This window comes from Chionomys nivalis, chromosome 4, assembly GCF_950005125.1.
Source record: "Chionomys nivalis chromosome 4, mChiNiv1.1, whole genome shotgun sequence".
NCBI classification, from domain to species: domain Eukaryota; kingdom Metazoa; phylum Chordata; class Mammalia; order Rodentia; family Cricetidae; genus Chionomys; species Chionomys nivalis.
In genome coordinates, this window is record NC_080089.1 from 84,579,376 (window position 1) to 84,602,429 (window position 23,054).

General features: G+C 43.3%; 2 protein-coding genes across 9 annotated transcripts in view; one reads left to right on the forward strand and one right to left on the reverse strand.

Moving 5' to 3' along the window:
* Positions 1–13,140, reverse strand: part of Ube3d (ubiquitin protein ligase E3D) — a 138,418-nt gene extending 125,278 nt beyond the window's left edge. The window contains exons 1-3 of the mRNA XM_057767748.1: positions 12,949–13,140; positions 3,737–3,933; positions 637–727 (exon numbers count right to left, since the gene is read on the reverse strand). Of these exons, the coding sequence (XP_057623731.1) occupies positions 637–727; positions 3,737–3,933; positions 12,949–13,025 (365 nt within the window). The 5' untranslated portion in view covers positions 13,026–13,140. The remainder of the gene's footprint in view (positions 1–636; positions 728–3,736; positions 3,934–12,948) is intronic.
* Positions 13,141–15,401: 2,261 nt separating this feature from the next.
* The window catches only part of Dop1a (DOP1 leucine zipper like protein A), a 92,218-nt gene continuing 84,565 nt past the window's right edge, over positions 15,402–23,054 (forward strand). For 7 of the 8 annotated variants that reach the window (XM_057768801.1, XM_057768799.1, XM_057768804.1 and 4 more), the window contains exon 1: positions 15,402–15,501. The gene's annotated coding sequence lies outside the window, so the exon portion shown is untranslated. The remainder of the gene's footprint in view (positions 15,502–23,054) is intronic. The other variant, XM_057768800.1, reaches the window with a different exon arrangement.

Below are 23,054 nucleotides of genomic sequence, written 5' to 3' on the forward strand. Positions count from 1 at the left end.
TATGCCCAAGAAATCAGAAAGCTGACCTGAGGAAGAAAAAAACATTAACAAGAGACAATGAGAGAGAGAGAGAGAGAGAGAGAGAGAGAGAGAGAGAGAGAGAGAGAGAGAGAGGCTAACTTGGGAATGCTAAGGAAAGGAAATAGCAAAGAGCCCTTCCCTTCTCCTTAGAGTAATTACAGTACATCACCAGAGCAGGTTACAGGATGAACCTAATCACTGAGAAAAGGTTACTTTGTGCTCTGTCTGCTCCATCTTAATAAGCAGGGGACTAGGGAATGGGTTTTAAAAAGGCCCCGACCGAACTAGCTCAGATCCAGTCCTGTTGCACAGCCCCTGCAGATGGAAATCTACTTCCTGCGGAAACCCTCACACACCATCAGAATTAAAGGGACACTGAGAGATGACTCCATGGCTCTCCACTCAGTGATCGGTCCAGGCTCTTCCTCCAAGACCAGCTGCCTCCCTCAGACCATACTATGCCCCCCTCCATGATCATGGTGAGAGTCAGGGTTCACTTTGTTCAAAGGGACATTAAGCTGGCTCTCACTTTAAGGCCCCCACCGTTCCCTTGGTAACTGCTTCCAGATATCATCCCCAGGCAGAGTTGTAATCAGCGCTCAATACATTCCTTACCTGTCCTTTATCAAGACTTCACCGCAGGATTGGCAAGAAAATGTGCAACATTCTTGGGCTTGCAAGCCGTGCTTAAACACTGAAATCAGTTCTAAAGGAAATCAACAAAACAGCAAGTCTTAGTGGTTTGGAACAAACATATTATATGATGTTTAAAGGATTCACTAGCACAATGAATTGCCACCAATACACACTGTTGATGAATAACCCAGAAGTCTAGGCTCAATTAGCACTCTCCGATGACTCAACCAGAAGCAAACATTGTGAAGCGTTTCCAAAAACAACAGACTTTGCTTAGTATTCCTGAGCCAGGCATTGCCCTAGATTACCGTGTAACATACTGGTGAGTCTCTTCTCTCATTCTATAAATATGATAAATTCTATATTAACAACAAGCGTAGCTGGATCGCTAAAATGTAAGCTCAATCTGGCTTTTGCTTTGACGGTTAAGTTTTATGTCCACCCCTTCACGTTAAACACTACGAGTAAGCAAAGTGGACATCCAGACCAGTCTTTGTGGAACAGATCCAAGGAATGCAAAGCTTCTAAGAGTTTCTTTATCCAAGAGCAAAATCCAGTGTCTGATGAAACTGTGGAGGGTGGGGACGAGAGGGAGGAGAAGATATTGCAAACTGTGGGGAAAGCCTAGACTGCCCATCCAGTTGCACTGGATGGCTTGTACCTCTCATTTCTGACGTTTCATTTGTAAATGAAGGAAATTTTTATTTTAAAAAAATCCACAAGATTATTTGTCTATAAAAAACCTAATTGAAGAAATGAGGTCATAGTTACTATAAGCAAGCAATAAAATCTGCTTACTGCTCTTTGTATGTACTTTTAAATGCTTTTTAACATGCCAGAAAGTTTAAGTCCTCCCAGTTAAAAAAGTTCTGCAGTTTAATCTCTAAGTGTCTCTACAAATCCCTGCTGCACGAAGGTTAAATAAACAGTATTATTCTTCAACGCTGATCATCTATAGCGAAGACCCAGGTTAAGCCCTCCAACACAGTCCAGAAGAAATCAATTTTCAGTGGAACACTGCTCTCTGCCGGCCATACGTCAGGAATGGAATCCTGGCTGCGCATGGCTGCCGGGGAAGAGTACCAGCAGAACACACGCTGCACACAGAAAGTCACCACCCCACCTGCATCAACGTCAAACCAGTGTGCCAGGGAGATGTGGGTCATGACTGTTCCCTAAAAGCTGAGAAGGTAACTAACTCTTTAAAGCCTCGAGACACGACTGAATGCTAAAAACTTCAAAAGTTGCTTCCTCCAGTGCTTAGATTTCGGGGGCACTCCAGCATGCACCGAGCTGATAGTCAGCCATGCGGAAACACTTATTCCCCACCTATTATACAGCAAGCACCAAAGCAATTAAAGTTGGAAGAATCCGCTTTAGAGAGCTTTGTATGCACCATAGAACAGGCTTTGAGAGTTTCCCTTTTCAGGTATTTGAGCAAAATGTTTCAAACACATCATGAAATTGTCCAACAAACACAAACAATGTGAAAACCAACAAACAGCAGTGGATTCAGTTTGCCCGCAGTCAGTACTGAATGTTGCTCATTAATTAAAAATGTAAAAAATAATTCAGTTACAGAATATGAATAGGCAATATGCCCAAATACTATGTCCCTGGACGTCCCTATTCCTCTATCCTTACTATCAGAATCCTAGAAAACATGGTGGCTCTCACGCCTGCTTTTTGTTAGTTTTAGCAGGAAGCTCCTGCTATACTTATTGTTGCCAACAGGAAAAATGATTCCTCCATCCCAGAATGTGGGTACAGTCGGGGAGGCAGTTGGGCTATGGTCCCATCCTGGGGACCTTGCCCTATTGGATGTCACTTAAGCATGACATGACATCTCCTTCCCCTGTCCCTCATTTCTCAAACTGATCCTACATATTCCAGTCAGTCACTAATTTGGAACATTAACAAAATTACTCTTGGACAAAAGAATAAGTGACATTCCCTCTACCTTCCCTTGCCTTTCAAAAGCCAGAGGATGGGTTTACATCATACAGGCCTCTTAGAACAATCCTGTTGTCCCACCTCCAGGATGCACAATGTTCTGCTTGCTGAAGGGCTTACTGCAGATGGCTCAGCAATGAGGCTTTGGGGTGCAATAGAAAGAACAAAGGTTTTTCTCTGATATGAAGCATCAGCTCCGCTTCCCCCAATACTGGTTCCCCTCTACAGCACTCATTACATTATAAGAGATACAATGAGCCAGTATCGAATAAAAAAAAAAAATGAGATCTTACAAAAAAAAAGGTTTTGTTTTTTTTTTTTTACCACCTAGCTGTATTAATATACATTTTGAGTTCGTATACAATCACAAACCCTGCAGTTACAGCCACTGAGATGGCAACAACCTCCCATGGGACTCTGGGTCCTCTATAGGCATTACCCCAACTAGAATGGTCTCTGCACGGAGGGGATAATCTCCACGGCTCAGTTCTCTGGTAAATTATCTCACCCTCAGGTAGCCTTCCAGAAACTCATTACTCCCCATGGCATTATTCTGCCTTCTTTACCCACAACGTTTTGCTGTATGCAATTTAATTATGTCGTCAGCATCCGACGTTCCCAGCCATTAGAACAGACACTCCACAAGCACAGAGGCCTTGGTGGCTTGTTGGCCTCTGTGTTCCCGGCATCCACATCGAACGGCTCACACCAAGTTGGAGCACGCCTGCCTGCTGAATGAATACATATCTATGCAATGTCTTAAAACAAACCAGGTTTTAGATACTTGCTTTATGGTTTTACATCCGTGAGCCGGACATTTATGATTGAAGAAATGGAATGGGCGGTTTGGGGGAAATATCTGTACTTTCTGCTCAAATTTGCCAAGAGATTAGAGATGCTCTAAAAATTAAAGTGTATTCTTAAACGTATACTTAAAGAAGTGAAGGTTCGGAAACATTAAATGATGGCATGTTTCACATCACACAGCTGGTAACTGGCAATGGATCAGGACCCTGAAACTTCTCGATCAATAGCCCTTCCAGGTCATTGATTGCCAATCTTTTCACCTGGGAAAACTTCAACTTAATAAATATCAACATCCATCAGGGCTGCGGCTTCTACTCACGAGGGCTGGATTCAGTGCGGGCCTGCAGACGAAGGTGCAGGCCATCTCCGCTGATATACTGCAGCCCGCGGCACGAGGAAGGTACAAGCCTGACCTCTGCTGGAAGCTGGGTCTCGCTGCAGCCGTCAGGGGTTCGCAGCAAAAGTGAGGTGGGCGTTATGGAAACATCCAGGTGCATCCCTCTTTCATCTGGCTCACTGATAATGCAAAATAGAGCCCAAGTTAATGATTTCTCTATGATGAGAAAAACTACACACGCTTCACACTGCGTGAAAGAAGCAAAGCTTAACCCACCATTCTTCTGCTTCCTTCCCATAGAGACCTTAAAAAAAAATCCCTGTCCCAGGAAAACAGAACCCTAGGAAACAAGCCAGACTAGGTGAGACCAGGCGAGATTGTACCGGTCGCCCTGTGGACGTTCTAGGTCATGGGTTTTTTTTTTGGGGGGGAGGGGGGTTTCGAGACAGGGTTTCTCTGTAGCTTTGGAGCCTGTCCTGGAACTAGCTCTTGTAGACCAGGCTGGTCTCGAACTCACAGAGATCCGCCTACCTCTGCCTCCCAAGTGCTGGGATTAAAGGCGTGCGCCACCACCGCCCAGCTCCGGGTCATGTTTTTAACTCTTGTTTCTGAGACCAGCACTAAAGGCAGGGAATCAAAATATTATTAACTGATATGCAAGATGTTCATAGGGAAACACAGATGCCAGGCAGCCTTCTGCAAAAAGTCAGAAAGTAAATATTTCCTGAGTTCTCTGCCAGCCTGGGATCCACAATGAGACTGTCTCAAACAACAACAAACCCCACACAACAGAAAAAAGGCAACTCTTGGTTCACAGACTGTGCCAAAGGAGACCACAATTAGATATGTGGTTCGGTGTCCACTTTACTACCTGGGCGATGATAAAACACATCCGGCACTTACTTAGAAGTATTCCCAAAGAGACCGCTGAGCACTTTAGCCCCCACTGCCCCTGCTTTGGTTCTGAAAATTTCAACCACTTACACAGAGCTGCACAAAGTACATTGTTCAGTGTGAGACTGTTCGCTCGTTTCCCGGCCGCCAGACCCAAATAACGACACAGAAACTATATTAATTACAACACTGCTTGGTCTATTAGCTCAGGCATCTTATTGGCTAGCTCTTATATCTTAAAATAACCCCCCCCCTTTTTTGATTTTTTGAGACGGAGTTGCTCTGTAGAAAATAACCTATTTCTACCATTCTGTGTATCGCCATGAGGCTGTGGTTTACCAGGTAAGGTTTCTGCAAATCCTTCTCCTTCAGCAGTTACATGGCGTCTTCCTGACTTCACCTATTCTCTATATATATCTCTGTTTGGATTTTTGCCTGGCTTTATTCTGCCCTGCCATAGGCTGAAGCAGCTTTATTCATCAACCAATAAAGCAACACATATACAGAAAGATATCCCGCATTATTTTCCCTTTTTCTGTCTAATTAAAAAGGAAGGTTTTAACTTTAAAAAAATAAAATCACAAATACAAAACTGTTCTCAAGCAAGAATTATAATAACAATATTTAGTCCATTTACATTTGGCAACATAAGGAAAATACTCTATCATCGATCCTATTTTTGTGAGTCTAAAGCTTTATATTTAATTTATCCTTTACTATAACTAAGAAAATTTATCCATAACTATAAGTATCTGTCTTCAATTCTTCAAAGACCCCAGAAGGATATAATATTACCTAAGTAAACAGGAAGTGCATTGTAAGCAACTTCCAAAACTCTAGAATTGGCAAACACATCTCACTTCCTGGACAGTTACCCAAGTTCTTTTGTAACATTGAGGCATCCACCTTGAGCCTACAGGCCCATAGTATCCCGCAGACTCATCCATGAAGCAGGAAAGTTGAAGACCTGTTCTGCCTTGTAATCAGCTGCTTTCTTCCGTGTCCTGAAGAATGTCTGGCAGTTTCTTCTGTGAGTTAGGAACCCTGAGGGACCATCTTGTCTTTTGAAAAGTTCAGCAGTCATTTCTCTGTGGGTCCTACATGTCCAGTTCATACAGCATACCATCAAGTACTCCAGGCAAGAACAGTTTCTTGCCCAAATGGCTAGCCTTGTCATACTGAAGGTAAATTCCATAGCGAGTTTCTTTAATGTCCATCAACCTCTCTAAAGTAATTGATGCTGCCGGAAGCAAAAATGCTGAGAAAAGTCTAAACTCTTAAAGCATTTTTAAATGCCATATTTTGTACATCTTTGAAAGATTTGAAGAGTACCTATACATCTGAAATATATCTCTGCACATCTAGAAAACCTAACTAGCATAACTATAAGTATGATTATTATAAATGACTATTAGTCTGTAATTTTTAATTATACATTACATCTTTAAATGAGCTGCATAAACATTAATAACTTAAGCAAGAGTAGAAATATACATATAACAAATTGACCTTAAACGTGTATCAATAAACCAAAATCCATACCAATGTAAAATATTCAACTCTATATCAGTACACTGTCTACACTGCACATAACACAAACAGAGTGGATTGTATGGCAACTGTTCGCACGCTGTATTGTTAGGAGATCACGGCAAGGGAGAAAAGCTTACACACATTCAATTCAGATGTAAGTCTACTTGTATTAATTTTCATCCTGAGAAAGTTGAACTTGCAGATCTGGAGACTGCAGGAAGGTAAACCCGGGGCTGGGGGGTGTGGGGGTGTGGGGGGTGTGGGGGTGGGAGGGGTGGGGGTGTGGGGGGGTGGGGGGTCTCCCTCTTCTTGCAGGACTCTCATCCTAGTGGCTACACTCTCCTGACCTAGCAGAAACCTAATGACCTCTCCCAGAGGCCTGGCCTCCTAACATCACTTCTCTGAGAATCTAGAATTTAAACCGCGCAGATTTCAAGAGGACACAAGCATTTGGGCTCTAAGAGTGTTATAGCAGGTAGAATGGAAAGGTAACAGGAAAGGATCCAGCAATACCCTGGTTGGCTCAGAGGAATGACCAGGGAGAGAAACACTGTGAGCTAATGAAAGGCAAAATTTGCCCTGTGCAAGAACACAGTTAGTTACAAGGGGAAAGAAAGGGAGAAAGCAAGAATGCACCCTGGAGTAGTGGACTAGAACCAGGGATACCGCTATGAAATCATGGTTTAGGATATACATAAATAGATACAGTGATACGAATAGATGTGAATGTATGTACATGTGCTGGGAGCAAAGACCTGTATTGTGGTTATAGTCAAGCCGTCTTAGTTTACAAATTAAGTAAGATATTCACCTCTGTAGGGCAAGTTCATGCCCAAACAATCCTTATCTCCCCCTGTGGGTTACTTATGCCTGCAGGCCCCAGGCTTCAGAGGTAATTAGCATTCGCCCTGTTAGTAAACATTTACAGACTCTCAGTATTTCCTCATCTCTTCCAATCAGCTAGGGAAGTCCCCAGACCTGACATTTCAGTTAGAACAATCACACAACAACCTACCCATGCCCCTGCCCTTTTGCTATATAATGCTCCTGAGAAAAAATAAAGTTGGCAGCTTGATCAGAATACAGACTTGCTGTCCGTTTCTCATGTCTCTTGCCCCTTCAGTTTTCCCCTCCAGGGCCCAGGCTCCCACTCTGCGTCCCAATTTGTGTCGGGACAAACATGCATAAGTCAACAATATATGTCATCTACATACTCTGTTTCTGAAGGAAATGACATTCCAAGAGTATTGAGCATCAAATTGTAGTCTATAAAGACAATTTTCCATTTAAAAAGAGGTGCTGAGCATTTAATTTGGTGTCATGTGTAAGGCCCCTAGACTAGATTCCCAGTATGTATTTATACAGACATACACATATAGACACACAGACATTCACACACACATACTCACATATATACACTTTTTAAGACAAGGTCTCATATCTCCAAATCCAGTGTCAAACTCACTATGTAATGAATGACATCAAATTTCTGATGCTTTGGCCTCCAGATCCCAAGTGTTGGGATTACAGGCAGGCATTGTCCCACACAACCAGTAAATATTTTTAAAATTGTTTTTAAAAGCAAAATGATAGGTTTCCTTGGGAGGGACTGTATCAGGACTAGAGATAGAAATTTAAGAGAGAGAGAGAGACATGCCTACACAATGCAGCAAAGAGGGAAACAAAGGAAGTCACGTGCACTCTGATGAAACTCTAATTTTGGTGGCATTGGGCATTGTTCTTGAGGCATTCCTACTACTGTTATTAAGGGGTCACACACCCCCCTTAAAGCTATCCAATGCCTGCACATCACACTGAAAGGCAGCAAGCACCCTTACAACATCCCGTAAGATTCAGTGATATACAAGTAACTGGGAATCTGCAAATACTGCAGGCTAAGAGTCATCATGGTGAAAATATTTACACCATAGAAATCATCAAATGCTGCAAATCAAGACCTTCTGTTTATTTTGTTCCTGGCAATCAGGCTACTAAGTACTTGGTCAAAGGAAGCGCTGTGTAAGTCAGTTTTCTGTCACTGTGACAAAATACCTGCGAAAAACACTTAAAAAAAGAAATTTCCAAGTTATCTCCAGCATCGGTCATTTCAGTTCTGGTCTCTTAGGCCTGTAGCTTGGGGCCTGCAGGAAAGCTGAATGCAACGGGAGGAGCATATGGCAGAGCTTCTCATCTCAGGGTGGTCAGGAAGCAAAGAGGGCGCCAAAGAGCGAGCGGGACTTTAGCTCGTGCCCACTCCTCCCTGAGTTCCCATTTCTCCCAATGGCCCATTTAGATATGCTTTCTCCCTCTCTACAGCCCGTGCCTCATCCATTGAGCTCGCTAAGCAAATGTTACATCGAGAGACTTATCTCCCAATGGCCCATTTAGATATGCTTTCTCCCTCTCTACAGCCCGTGCCTCATCCACTGAGCTCGCTAAGCAAATGTGACATCGAGAGACTTCTCTCCACACCTCACCTCAGGCTGTCATACTCTTCCAGGAATTTCCGTCTACTCAGTATTTCATGGGTTTTGTTTTGTTTTGTTTCCTGACCACTGTTCGTTCACCCATTTGCCACTATGAGCAGTGGTGTAGCCACTGTAGAAGGCAGTATGGAAGTTTTTCAAAACTAAAACTACCTCCTGCCTGAGCCACATTACTTCTGGGTATGTATCTGAAGGACCCTGAAGTCCTGTCACAGAGATGCTTGCACATCCGTGCTTATTGCTACACGATTCACCGTGTTAGGAAACGAACCCAGGCTGGATGAATGGCAAAGAAAGGGAAACTATACACAGTGAAATTTACTCTGCCATAAAGAAATCATGGCACTTTCAGGAAACAGATGGAACCGGAGCTCATTGTATTCATACACACTCAGTCAAACGCCATGTTTTCTCTCATATGTGGATCCTAGATCCCACCCTACCCCAACCCCCAAGTTTTTTCTTTTTCTTCCCTTCCTTCCTTCCTTCCTTCCTTCCTTCCTTCCTTCCTTCCTTCCTTCCTTCCTTCCTGTCTTTTTTTCTTTTATGGTTTTATTGAGACCTGGTTTCTCTAAGTAGCCCTGGCTGTCCTGGAACTCACTCTGTAGATCACTCTGTATATCTGTGGCCTCAAACTCACAGATGTACCTGCCTCTACCTCCAGAGTGCTGGGATTCAAGGTGTTCACCACCACACTCAGCTGTGGATCCTATATTTTAATTTTTATACAAGTGTGGAAGAGTGTAGGAATAGGTCATAAAATGAGAAAGGGGACAGTGAGAATGGGAAATGAGTTCTTAAGAAAGCCGAGAGAAGAAAATGGAAAATAAGGTAACAGAGTACATTTTCCATGAAGCAGAAGAAAACTGGGGAAGGGAGGGGACCAGCAGGTGGGGATAGGGTGGAGCAAAGAGGTGACAGAAATAATGTATGTACAAAAGCCATAACAAAACCCATCACTTTGTATTACTAACTTTAAAACACTAATAAAAAAGTTAAAAAATAAAGATGAGGAACCAAACTCAACCATATCAAGAAATAAAAGTACTAAAAATTCTAGTGAATACACAGAGATTGTCAAATTATACTTGACCAAAACACTCAAATGTGTGTTACTTGAAAAATAAATCACTTATAATGACACAGGTTTAAAGTATAAGGGCAAAAGGGATGCTCATGCATACAGTGTAATGAACTGATTCTCATACAGATGCTGAGCTATCTAATGAGGAAAAATTATGGTTGGAATTAAAGGTCATGGACCAATGGATATCCATACATAATAAAAAACTTTGACTCCTACTTCACTGTGAACATGAAAATCAATCCAATATACCAGAGATAGAAACAAAAGTGGTGACATTCCTAGAATGAAGGCGTAAGTCATAAACAATCCCACACCAGTTTGGAATTATGATTAATAGGGTGGTATTTATTTAAAGGGGAAAAACCTTACAGATCACCGTCCCAGACAACAGCCCTCTGTGCAATTAGGAAGAATTCTAGTCGCCAGAACCGGAGCAGGAAGTAAAGAGAGTGAGGAGGGAAGTAGCCGCTTTTTTAAAGGGAAAGAGACCACGCCCCAATGAGCTGGTATCTCAGCGGCTATTGGCTGGAGGAGCGGAAGGACCTCCCACAACACTAGAAAACAAAGACAGAAAAGCTAAGCACAGCATCAGCCATGCTTAAGGTCCCACAGACGTGGGAGGCTGAGGCAAGCAGACAGGTCCCTTTAAGTCCAGGAATTCAGGCACAGCCTGGCTAGCACAGCAAGACCCATTTCTAAATAAACGCCAGGGGAACATATTCACAAAGGTGAGGGAGGTAAAGCTGTAAGACATTACAATTTTATTAAGATTTAAATTTCTGCTCATCAAAAGGTAGAATATACTGAGTATCCCTAAGACACAAGGCCAAACTGCTCTGGAATGAAAATGATCTCTAACCATCCCACTTTGGATTTCCAGGTTAGGGATGCTCAACAAGTCTATGCAAATGCTACAAACTCTAGCTCACTTCAGGACCAGACCTTTTCCAACAAGGCATACTAGGCCACATCAGGAAAGTGAAAATGTCAGCCAGAGACGCCAGAAGACATCCACACATACTTACACCTGCGGCTTTATATTATTTCAACTCGGCAGCAAGACTAACCTGTTTTTATTAGCTAGAAACCACATGATACTTTACAAAAATAACACACAAGGATTATCAAAAGTAGATGAAAAAGTTCTCAACATTTTAAGTCACCAAGGAAATTAAAACTACCATGAAATACCTCCTCATTCCCATTAGAATGGTTCAAACCAAAGAGACGGACCGCGTTAGAGAACTGTTTGATAGTTAGGTATTGATCCAAGGGTATATATATGTCACAAAAAGACCTTAAACAAGGTTGGGGGTGCGGCTCAGTGGCAAGTGCACTTGCCTAGCTCCAATACCCTGCCACCCCGCCCCCGCAAATACACGCGCTCACACACACACACAAATCTTATAAAGCAAATGCAGCTGACTCATAATAAACACTTTCTGGAAATAAACAAAACACCCAGCAAAAAAAAAAATGAGTAAGTGGTTTGTGGAAGACTCAGACAATGGAAAATAACTCTGTAAGAAACAGGAAAGGAATACTAATATAAGCAACAACACAGATGAACCATGAGTCTCAAAGCCTTGTTGGAGGTTCCCAATACTATGGAGGCAGAGGATCTTTCTAAATTCAAGGCCAACCTAGTAACTTAAACAGAGAGAGAGAGAGAGAGAGAGAGAGAGAGAGAGAGAGAGAGAGAGAGAGAGAGAGAGAGAGAGAGAGTTAGGGAAAGCAGATAGAAACAAAAATGCATGCTGTGAAAGCTATGTCTACTTGGCTACATCTGGACTTAACTAAAACCCAAAAATGAACTGCATGCTTGCTAGGGAGTTGTGCTTAATTTGAAGTAGGAAGTCCACTTGTAATTCAGACCTTGGAGGTAGGAAGACGCATCTTTCTCCTGAGTCTGAGCTGTGATAAGCCACCTCTAATCTGGGCCACTCATTCTGCTGGAATGTATACCAAAGAAGGAAGCTCTTTGCCCTCTTGCACTTGCTCTCACTGGCAAGTTCATTCCTTCACTGGCATTAGAGTCCACTTCTCTGGGATTCCAAAGTAGACTGAAGACCAGCTGGGACACGCAGCCCTGTGGACTGAGCAACTACTGGATTCCTGGGCTTTCCATTCATCGGCAGCCATTGTTGAATTATTTGGACTGTAGACTGTAAGTCATTTTAAGAAATCCCCTTTCTATATACACAGAGATTCATTCAATAAATTGTTACTCTAGAGAACCCTGAGTACACGCATCAACACGGTTCCAGAAACAGTGACATCATGTGAAATGGCTGAATGAAGCCAGACTATGTCACTAGAGTAGGAGAAGTGACGGGTGTGAGAGCTAGTAGTCAAAAGACCACGGAGAAAAACACGCTGTCTAGCTAAGTAGGTTCGTTAACTTGCTTACAGAGTTTTATTTTGTTTGTATGGGGGTTGCAAGGGGCTCTATTTGGCAATGTTTGTACTCTTAATGAACAAACACGGTGGACAGAAATGGCAGTTATTTGTTTGAAATTATGACCTCACTCCTTTATCTCCACCCTTCACCCCCAATACGAGGGAGAGATCTCAGAGCCTGTACATGCTAGGCAAATGAGTTGTCCTGAGCTTAGACTCAATCCCAATCTTAAAACTGAGAAAATTCAGATAAAACGATTCTAGCCTTGTGAGGAGGCTAGGATTCGAACTCAGTTCTCAGGCCATATCCAAAACCTCCACTCCAGCTACTTGGCAAGTTTCAAAAAAGAAGAAGAGTTCAATAATAATAAAATAATAATAATAATAATAATAATAATACAGCTGTCTATTTGAACACTTGGCACAAAGAAATAGGCACAAATCTATGAAGAGAACACAAACCATTACAATTACAGACCACAAGCAAAAATTTTATTTTCCCGCCAAGTTTCTTGTTTGTGTAGTAAATATGAAATTAAAAGTTTGCAGACAGGGTGGGGAGACGGTTCAGAGGCTAAAATGCTTGAGGGACACAGAGCTCTAAGCTCGCCACCCCATCCCGTCCCGCGCACGCGCACATTGTCTCGCGCACGCGCCTACGACCCCACGCGCTCGCCACCTCCCCTCCCCGCGTCTCGCGCACCCGCGCTCCTGTACCGCGCGCGTGCACCAGCGCCTGGGTCACGCGCGTGGCTCAGGCACGCGGCCCCGCGCACCGGCGCCTGCTCCCTTACCCCAGGATTAGGAGCGCGCTCTGCAGCCGTCTCCGCACTTCCAGGAACACGCGCGTTTCCGCCGCAGCCACCGCCATGGCCCACTCGTGCCCCCACCCGAGACCGAGCCCGCAGTTACCAGAACCCGGACAGAGTGGGAGCACGTGGGCAAGCGGCTCCCAGGCGGTGGCAGCGCGGTGGCAGCGCGGTGGCCGGGCGGGATCCGACGGACGGCGTCTGTCGGCTACAGCGCCGCCTTCCGGGCGGAGAAAGCACTGCCAAGGCGCCCGACCCTGGAGCGCACCTTCCTCTAAAGAAGGAAAAGGGGGCACAAGGAGCAAGCAGAGCTGGCCTCTGCTGTAAGGATGATGGATGGGCTCCATCTGAGCGCTTCTCTCCCTGAAATGAGCAAAAAGCTCAGACTTGGGGGCGGAGGAGGCTCCTCTGGATGGCTTGGGTAGGGATGAGGACGATAAGGGAGCAGAGACGATAGAGGTGGGTACTTTCCCCAGATCCAGAGCTGAATTGTCCGCCCCAAAGCCCACTTTATCCGAGTCTCCTTTTTTTGGAATTAGGACTGTTTATTAGCTTCCGTCTGATGCAAAAAAAATGACAAAGATTGATGGCGCAAAAATTGTTGCATTCGCTTTAGACACGATAGCTCCAGGACTGAAACAGTTGCAACAAAAAAAAAAAGAAGAAGAAGAAAAGAAAGAAAGAAAGAAAGAAAGAAAGAAAGAAAGAAAGAAAGAAAGAAAGAAAGAAAGAAAGAAAGAAAGAAAGAAAGAAAGAAAGAAAGAAAAGTATCTGTAAGCCACGAAAAGCCAGTGGATGGAGTCTGGCATCTTGAGTTGTGGGACCAATCATTCATATAACTTTTTTTTTTTTTTTTTCCCGAGACAGGGTTTCTCTGTGGCTTTGGAGCCTGTCCTGGAACTAGCTCTTGTAGACCAGGCTGGCCTCGAACTCACAGAGATCCGTCTGCCTCTCCCTGCCAAGTGCTGGGATTAAAGGCGTGCGCCAGCACCGCCCGGCGTTCATTCATATAATTTTTGAGAAGCAAAAAATATGATAATGATGATGATAATAATGAGTAATTGCTGATGTGCACACCCACCATACTGCGGAAATAAAAGACTCAAAGAAGTCATAACTTCATTGCTACTACAAGATACATTTTGACAGTTTGACACAGTAAAGGATATGGTGTGGTATAAATAAATATATTACACCCTAGACTTTCAATAGGACTTCTTTAAAAACGAAAGGCTGTTACTTCAGTCAATGATAGCTTGTATAAAGGAAACTGTCCTAATTAGGGTTACTGTTGCTGTCATGAAACACTGTGACCAAAGAGACTTGGGGAGGAAAGGGTTTATTCCGTTTACACTTTCGTGTCGTTGTTTATGGAAGGAACTCAGCAGAAACCCAAACAGGGCAAGACCTGCAGGCAGAAGCTGAAGCAGAAGCCATGGAGGGATGCTGCTTACTGGCATGCTCCCACGGCGGCTTTGCTTAGCCTGCTTTCTTATAGGACCCAGGACCACCCACCACGGGCTGGGCCCTCCCCGGTCAATCACTAAAAAGCGCCTTATAGCTGGATCTTGTGGAGGTGTTTTCTCAATTGAGGTTCCTTTCTTTCAGATGATTCTACCTGGTGTCAAGTCGACCTAAAACTAGCAAAGACAGAAATCCTGTTTAGTGTTGTTCCATCTCATAATTTCATAATAGTCATAATTACCACACACCAAACAAACCTGATGCATTTCCAAATAAGTTCTTTAAGCCAACCAGTATGGCATATACTGTAATCCCAGCATTTAGGAGGCTGAGGCAAGAGGATTGTTGCAAGTTCAAGGCCAGTCTGGGCTATACAGTGAGTGCAGGGCCATCCAGGGCTATGTGGCAAGACCTGGCCGCAAAACAAAACAGTCTTTAGTGTTTCAACAACGTCAGAGAAGTTTTCTAATTATTCTTTGAGGCGCTTAGGAATATAAGGAATATAAAATGCTTAAATACTGACACATAGCGAAATACACAGTGAATCGTATGCTCCTCATAAGTGACTTAAAACTTGTACACCCAAAGTATTTGAAAAAAAAAAACTTTAATTTCCCTTCATGTTATAGTTCATACAAAGCTCTTTGGTAGTAACTAACTTTGAAAGAAGTCTAGACTGTCTCTCAATTCCACACAGACTCTGAAGCCTGAAATTATTCGTATAAAATATTGATGACTTCTCTGGATCGCGGTCTTCAGTTCCCCCTATCCATCATCCATCCATGAAACCCAGGTTGTCTTCTGGCTGGTTGAAGACACCTGCTCCCTCCCATATTTCTCGCGGCCGCCCCCACGATTGCCCGCGTGAGGGCGCTGTGGCGCCAGCTAGCGCGGGCCGGCGAGCCGAGGCGGCGGGGGGGGGGGGGGGGGGCGGGACCGAGGCCGCCGACGTCGACGCCGGCGCGCGCGGTGCACGCTGGTAGCTGTCACCAGGCCCTCGGCTGGCGGCCTTCGTGCGGCTGCCGCGGTTGCCAGGAGAGCGGCGCCGGCGGGGAGCGGCAGAGCCCGCGGCAGGTAACAGCGTCCCCGCCCCCGGCGCGGTCGCGCGGCGAGCGGCGGTGCGGCGCGGCGTGGTTCGGGAGGGCGTCTCCGCCGCCGGCCCGTGGTGGTGGCGTCGGGGTGTCGCCACCCGGCCCCCACCTGTGCCCGCCGCGGGGGAAGCGGGGCCCGGACCGACCGGGGCGGGTGGTGGGACCCGAGCCCTGACCGCGACCTCGGCGGGCAGTGCCGCTGCGGGGCTGCCGGGAGGTGTCACCTGGGCACGGGCGCCCGGCGTCTTTGTTGGAGGCTTCCAGCCACCGCGTCGCCTTGTCGGTCTGGTGGGTCCCTGTGTGATCGAGGCCCGCCGATGTGTCTGGGCAGAAGGGTAGAGAGCACGGCCAAGTTCGCCAGAAGGAAGTCGGGCTAGCACACGGAAGTTGTTAACAGCCCTCACCTTTGATTTCCCAAGGCTTTGAAAGTTGAGCCTTGACCCTTCCTTCCCGCTTCTCCCCTCCTTACCCTGAGGGGGCGGGAACGGCTACGTCTTTGGCCACGTAAATTGTGCTTGTTTATTCTTTCCTTATCTGCAGAGTTCAGGGGAGTTGAAGAAAAATCAGGTTTAGCGATTGCAGTAAAAAAAAAAAAAACACCTTTGGGGGGTTTTAGAGAAATACAGGAATCTCCCTCATTTCATAGCTTTGAACTATGGAGACAAAACTCATTTTGGTGGCGCAGGCTCTTTAGATGTTAAGTTCTTAACACGTTAAGGTTAGTTGTATTTGTTCATATTAATGTGACCTTTTATGAATAACATAGGCCGTCATTATGTGCGAAGTAACTCACCTGATCACCAATCAACCCCTTGATTCTGCCCAGCTGACTGAAGTTATAGGTAAATTATAGCCCAGGTCGACTGAATGCCTTCTTCTTATGGTTACTTTTAGTTAAACTTGGCCATTCCTCGGAATTAAAGGGAGAGCAAATCTTTAGGTGTATGTACCTTCTTTGGGGTACCCAGTTTTTAACGAAGAATTAAATACACTGAAGTAAACACAAACCAGAAAATGTAACACTGTGAGCCAATTGTTAACTGTAAATTAATGGTTTACCTGCCGGCAGTTAGGAGCCCTATTTTATAACTTAAATAGTAGAACCAGCTGTGGCCTGAGGATAGCAAGCTGGAGGCCAAAGTTCTGCCTTGCCCTACTGACCAAGTGTGAGCTCTCTAGTCCTCAGTTACTGTGTGTGGTCTGCTGTCATGATTTTGTTGTTTTAGTGATGATGTAGTTGGAAACCAGGGCCTGAGGCACTCATGGTAAGATTCTACTACAAGCCTGCACTTCCAACCCATTGTAAACTTCTTTCTTGGGGTGCTGGGAAGGAATCAAAATTGTAAACTTTTTTCTTGGGGTGCTGGAAAGGAATCAAACCTAGGACCTTGCATATGCTTGGCCTCAGTTTTTTCACCCATTAAAGAGATTTTGAAAAGACCTTGGTTTTCCAAATTGCTACTTCCCCTCAGCCCTCTACTAAAGCAATAGCTTGCTTCCCCTAAACATGCTCCACATCATACCATGTGGGAAGACACTGGACTCAATCAAACCTATCTTGTTTTAGTGTAGGAAATCAAACCCAGGGTATTTCCAAAACAGGGCAAACACTCTACCACTGAGCCACACCCCTGGCCTCCAATTTTGACTTTGGTCTGCTTATTAAAGCAGCTCAGGAGGGTCACTGCTAGGCTTGTATGCGCGATTTTCAAAGGAAGGCGAAGACAGCCCTTCCAGATGTAGCTAACCAGAGAGCCCATCTTCTGATGCGGCTTATGGAGAAATGCCTACTATGCGTGCATGAGGCCCTGGGTTCCATTCCAGTGGTGTTAAAATCTCCTAGAATAAAATACCACACAGTAATTTCAGAATGACTTTACACTTGAGATATGGCTGCTTCCAAGTTGACCCCATGCATTTGCCCATTGTTGCTGTCCAAGGTGTCTCGGGCATGAAGACGAACACCTCCCTTGTATAACAAAGAACTGAAATTTTCTTGGTTAAAAAAAAAAGTAATATTAAGGATACATACATCCTTTACATTCCTAATGCTTTCATTTATAACAGACGAATATCTTTTTTCTTGCTGCTGCTGCTTTCAACCATAATTCATGTTGTAGTTTGATGTTTGTGGTTATTATTGAATGTCTGTTGAACGTGTTTTAAAGTTCTAAGTGAAGACTTGTTGGTGATGGTTTTACTTTCACTGTAATGATTTCCCCTTCTGGTTAGGCTTTCTGAAAACAATGAGATAGGAAAGGGACCTAAAATGTATCCCATGCTTAATAGTTACATGATTTTAAAATCCAAGGTAATCGAAAAGAGCTAATGGCCAAAGAAATTCCGAGACTATTATTTCTGAGCTATTTGGAAACAGTATATAAATGTTGAAAATGACATCCTTTTGCTGAATTGTGTGAAGCATTATGTTGAACATTTTGTTACTGTTAGAAAACACCTGACAATCAGAAAAAAAGACTTTAGATCGAAGTTGCTCTCCCTGTTCTTAGCTCTATTGGTTTGGGCCTTTTGTAGTAGGAGCTGCGGGCTGTGTTCCTGCCGCCCCAGCTCCTGGTCGCCTGGCTAGCTTATGCCCCGAAATAACAACACACAAACTGTATTCTTTTAAACACTGCTTGGCCCATTATATCTAGCCTCTTCTCAGCTAACTCTCGCACCTGGACTAGCCCATTTCTAATAATGTGTGTAGCACCCCAAGGTGCGCTTACCAGGAAGATTCTAGCCTACGTCCATCCTGGGTCGGAGCTTCATCGCATCTGCCCCAGAGAGGAGAGCTATTGAGTCTGAGCTCACTTCCTCTTCCTCCCAGCATTCTGTTCTGTTTACTCCACCCACCTATATTCTAACCTATGAGGGTCAAGCAGTTTCTTTATTTTTTAACCAATGAACTTCCTCCATCAGCCTCTGCTCAGGTAAAATGCATGGTGGGGGCATTTACCTCATGGTGGACAAAGAAGAGGGACTTGGCAAGATTCAGCCCATCCCTGCCCTTCCCCATCCCACCCCCAACCTACTTTCTGGCTTCACCTCTTAAAGTTTCCACACACATACCCTACCCCTCCTCCCCCACTTCAAATAGCAGCAGTAGCTTGGAACCAAGCCTTTTGGGGGTGATGCTAGTAGTCAACCTTGCCGATATTCTGTCTTCTTTATTACTTGGTATAAATGCTATTAATGCACACGTCAGTTTGAGGGAATATAGAATATTTAATTTTATTTGTTTTTCAAGACGGTTTTTCTGTGTAGTCCCGGCTGTCGTGGGACTCCCTCTATAGTCCAAGGTGGACTTGAACTGAGACATTCACCTGCCTCTGCCTCCAGAGTGCTGGAATTAAACATGTGTATCACCATGCCCAATTTAGAATATTTAATTTTAATAGATAAACTTTAAATGAGGTAAGTTTGGCCTCTGAAATAAAACTATTTAGTAGGTGAGTAAAGCTATTATTTTTGTTTAGTAGCTAACAGTTTTTATTGACAGTTTATTGTAGGTACTTTAGATTCCCATGTTTTTAAACTGTGACATCTCTTTTCTTTTGATAGTATTTACCTCTCTTTTTAAGACAACTAAACCTTAAACCCTTCAGTGACTTTACATTTACTTGTCAAAGATAGTATCAAATTTCTTAAGGAAAAAATATTATGTAGTAATATACATCTATTTAATGGTAGGGTTTACTGGGTTTTAGCCCATTATCCAACATTCAAATCAAGATTTAGAGTTTGCTACCAGACACATATTGTTCAGAGTTCTCTTCCGTTATGCTTGCCTGACTTACATTCTTCAAGTCCTACCTCAAATACCACCTTGTCCATGAACCCTCTCTTTTCAGTTATCTCCTCCTCTGACTTGCCTGTACTTAAAAAACGGTCCTCCATTCTTCACGGTGGCTAACTAGCTGATGATGACATGTACTTCACAAATACTCGTGTCTTGACCAAAGAGGTGATTTAATGTAGTATTTATGAAATATTTTCCTTAACAAAAGTTTGGCCATATATATGTTCCCTTTAAAAATACATCTGTGCATCAATATGATTATTTTTTAAAAGACACTTGAAATAACCTTTAGTTAACAGTTGATAGCACTTGCCATAAACAGAAGGCAGACATAGGTAAAAATAAAATTTAAAATAAAAAAGTGTTGCCGGGCGGTGGTGGCACATGCCTTTAATCCCAGCACTCGGGAGGCAGAGGCAGGCCGATCTCTGTGAGTTCGAGGCCAGCCTGGTCTAGAAGAGCTAGTTCCAGGACAGGAACCAAAAAGCTACAGAGAAACTCTGTCTCGAAAATCCCCCCCCCCCCAAAAAAAGTGTTGTTGAAAGCTTCTATCTAGAAACACATGCTTCCTGAATGTTGTATGCCTTGAAACTGACTGTTTTTTGTTTAAAAGGAAAAGTAGCCAGAATTGAGTGTTGTTATTGATACCATCCTGGCACCAAACTTAGACTTGGTGTAGTCAGAGGAATTGGAGGAGAATGAACAAGGACTATCTTCCTCACCTTAATTCACTGTTATTCTCCCCAGTCTGAAAAATCCATGAAGTTATCTATTTGGTGGTTGGTGGCCCAAAGTTCCATAAATATAAGCAGAATTTTGGCCTTCTTTTGAAGTCTTTTCTGTTCACAACGTAGAGAATAGCGTCATTGAAAATTCAAAGTGTGAGAATATACTTTAAAAATTACAGTACAGGGAATTTGGACTGCTCTTCAGTATCGAGAGGGAGGGGGAATGGTGTGGGAGGAGGAGAAGAGGAGTGGGGATAGGGGGAGGGGAGTGGGGGGAGGGGGCAATATTTGGGAGGAGGGGAGGGAAATGGGAAATGGGGAGCAGGTGGAAATTTTAATTAAAAAAGAATAAAAATAAAAAAATTACAATACAAATAGAAAACTTAATATAATCATTATTGAACCAAATAAATGCCTATATTTTCAAAACAGTCTTAATGGTACTCTATCACATTTATAATAAAAAGCTAGAACTGCATTTTTAGTAGGATAATTCATCTTTAAACTAAACCCTCTAATCTAAAGGTAAATTCTAGAAACAGGCCCTTTTGTTAACCAAGTGATCAAGAGGGAGAAAATATGCACCTTTTAAAATGGCTTTTCTGTGCTCTTTAGAGGAAACTCTTGAGGGAAGGGGTCTGTGAGAGTAGAGACGGTAATGAGCCTAAAGTACGCTCATTCCTTCTCTGCAGCTGTCTGTCACTTACAGTTTATGTGGCCAGTTTTTCATACTTTGTGCTGCTGAAAGCTGTTGCCTCTCGTATAATGAGAAATGTTCCTGTCCTTCACAGAAACTGGCATGAAAGCTGTTCTTTCGTATGGACATTTTTGTGTTTCAGGTGGCTCTGAGAATTTGTAGGCATGTGCCTAAATTTTGAGCCAGATGTTTGCTGTTATTTTGTGTTCAGGGACAAAGAGCTTAGGTAAGTAGACCAGTTAGCTAGAGTTCCTGTTTTCAAAACAGTTGTTCAAAACAAAACGTGCTGATGCAGCTCTCACAGGTGATTTGCTACTCAGCCAGAGGTTAGATTGCTGTTGGTATGAAGTTTGGAGATGCAGCCTCAGACTGGAATTTAGAAAAGCTCTTTAATCTGTGTCATAAGAAAAATTGAACCCCTGAAAAGTGGTCTCTTCATTGTTTGTCTACTAGAACATAAAACAACAGTATAGGTGCCACAGATGAGCTGTCAGTGAGTGATGGCTGACAGTCACAATGACTCTAAGTGCACAGCAATCCTAGTTCTTTGAATTGAGCAGATCCATAGCCTACATTTTTAGTTGCTTTTGGTTGTGTTGTGTAATGTTAGGAAAAGGGACCATACGATATCAGTGGTCTAAAACCTTTTCAATATACTTTCATAAGATTTCCAGATATATTTTCTAGAATATTTTGTATGCCACAAATACCATCCCAGATCACTAATTATGCTTTTTTTTTGAAAGACAGAACTGGCACAGTGTCTTTTCCATACATTCTTACTTATATCTTACCATATGGGACTTTAAATATTTTTCCTGAAGATTATTTTCCATCTAAGAAAATATCAGAATATGTTACGTGCTTTAAAACTACTCTGTGTCATTTGAGTATTCATATTTTATTGACTTCCTTATTATGTACAGTGGCATCATTAATTGGAAACTCAACTTTGAACCTGAGTGGGGACTCCAGCATCATAATTATTTCATGGTATCATAGTCCTCAACATGCCTTCTCCAGGCCTACCTGATTCTGTAGCTTGATGCAGTTACTTTAATGTGATCTGATAACTGCTATTTATATTATGTCTTTTAGAGTACAGAATTTATACACCTTTTTTTTTCATTTCGTAGATCATGCATTTATTTTATGTTTTCCAGAATACTGAAGCTTAGAAGTAACTGAATTTCTGGGGATTCATGTTAGATTTGCCAATCTCTGTTTCAGGGAACTTACTAGGAAACAAACGTCTTACAATCATTTGCTCTCGTCATACAGTTTGATCATGCATACAGAGTGGCAGCAAAGCCAGGAACACTAAAACGTGCATCTTTTCTGAAAAACAAGGTGTGTTCAGTAAGAACTTACCTTAGTGAGGACTCCTAGTAATTGAGGACACAGAGTCTGACCTAGTCATCTTTTGTAGCCAGGCAAGGCTTCCAGGGCAGGACTGAGTTACATTCGGCATAATTTATACCTTTAAAATAAAAGAAAGCTGTTACTTATGAATAAATTCTTCTAGTTAAGTATTGCTGCATACCAAATTGTATTGGTTCCTTTTCTTCCTCATTGTCCTGATAAGAAGCAAGTTAAAGGAGGAAGGGTCCGTGTTGACTTACAGCTGAAGGGTACAGTCCATCATTGTGGGGAAGTAAGATCACAAGAGAGTGAGGCAGCTTGTCACTTTGTGTCCAGAGTAGGAAGCAAAGAGATTGATAGCTTTTCCTTCTTCAGTCTAGGGCCTCACTCCATGAGATGATGTCACCGGCACGGTGGTTCTTCCCTTCCCTTCAGTGGAACCTTTTTTGTAGATTCCCACACAGACAAGGAAGGCTTGAAGGGTTTCCTATAGTTGATTCCAAATACAGCAAACTGACAGTGTTTAACCATTATCTAAAATCGTCTCAAGCTGTACTGACTTAAAACACTATCCTTCACAATTCAGTTTGTTTGTTTGTTTGGTTTGGTTTGGTTTGGTTTTTCAAAAAGGATAGAGGAGCTTGGCTGGGAAGTAATGCCCCACCTCCACCCATTCTGATATTGCAGTTTGCTTGTTGGCCGGAGATGCAAACATCTGAAGGTTTGATTAAGTCTAGCAGATCTACTTTTAAGGTAGCTTACTTGTATGACTAGCATTTTTCTTTCTGGCTGTTGGGGAAAGTTCCTCCCTAAGTAAGTCTCTATAGCACTGGTTCTCAGCCTTCCTATTGCTGTGACCCTTTAATATAGTTCCTTGTGCTGTGGTAAAACCCAGCCATAAAATTATTTTCATTGCTACTTCATAACTGTAATTTTGCTACTGTTAT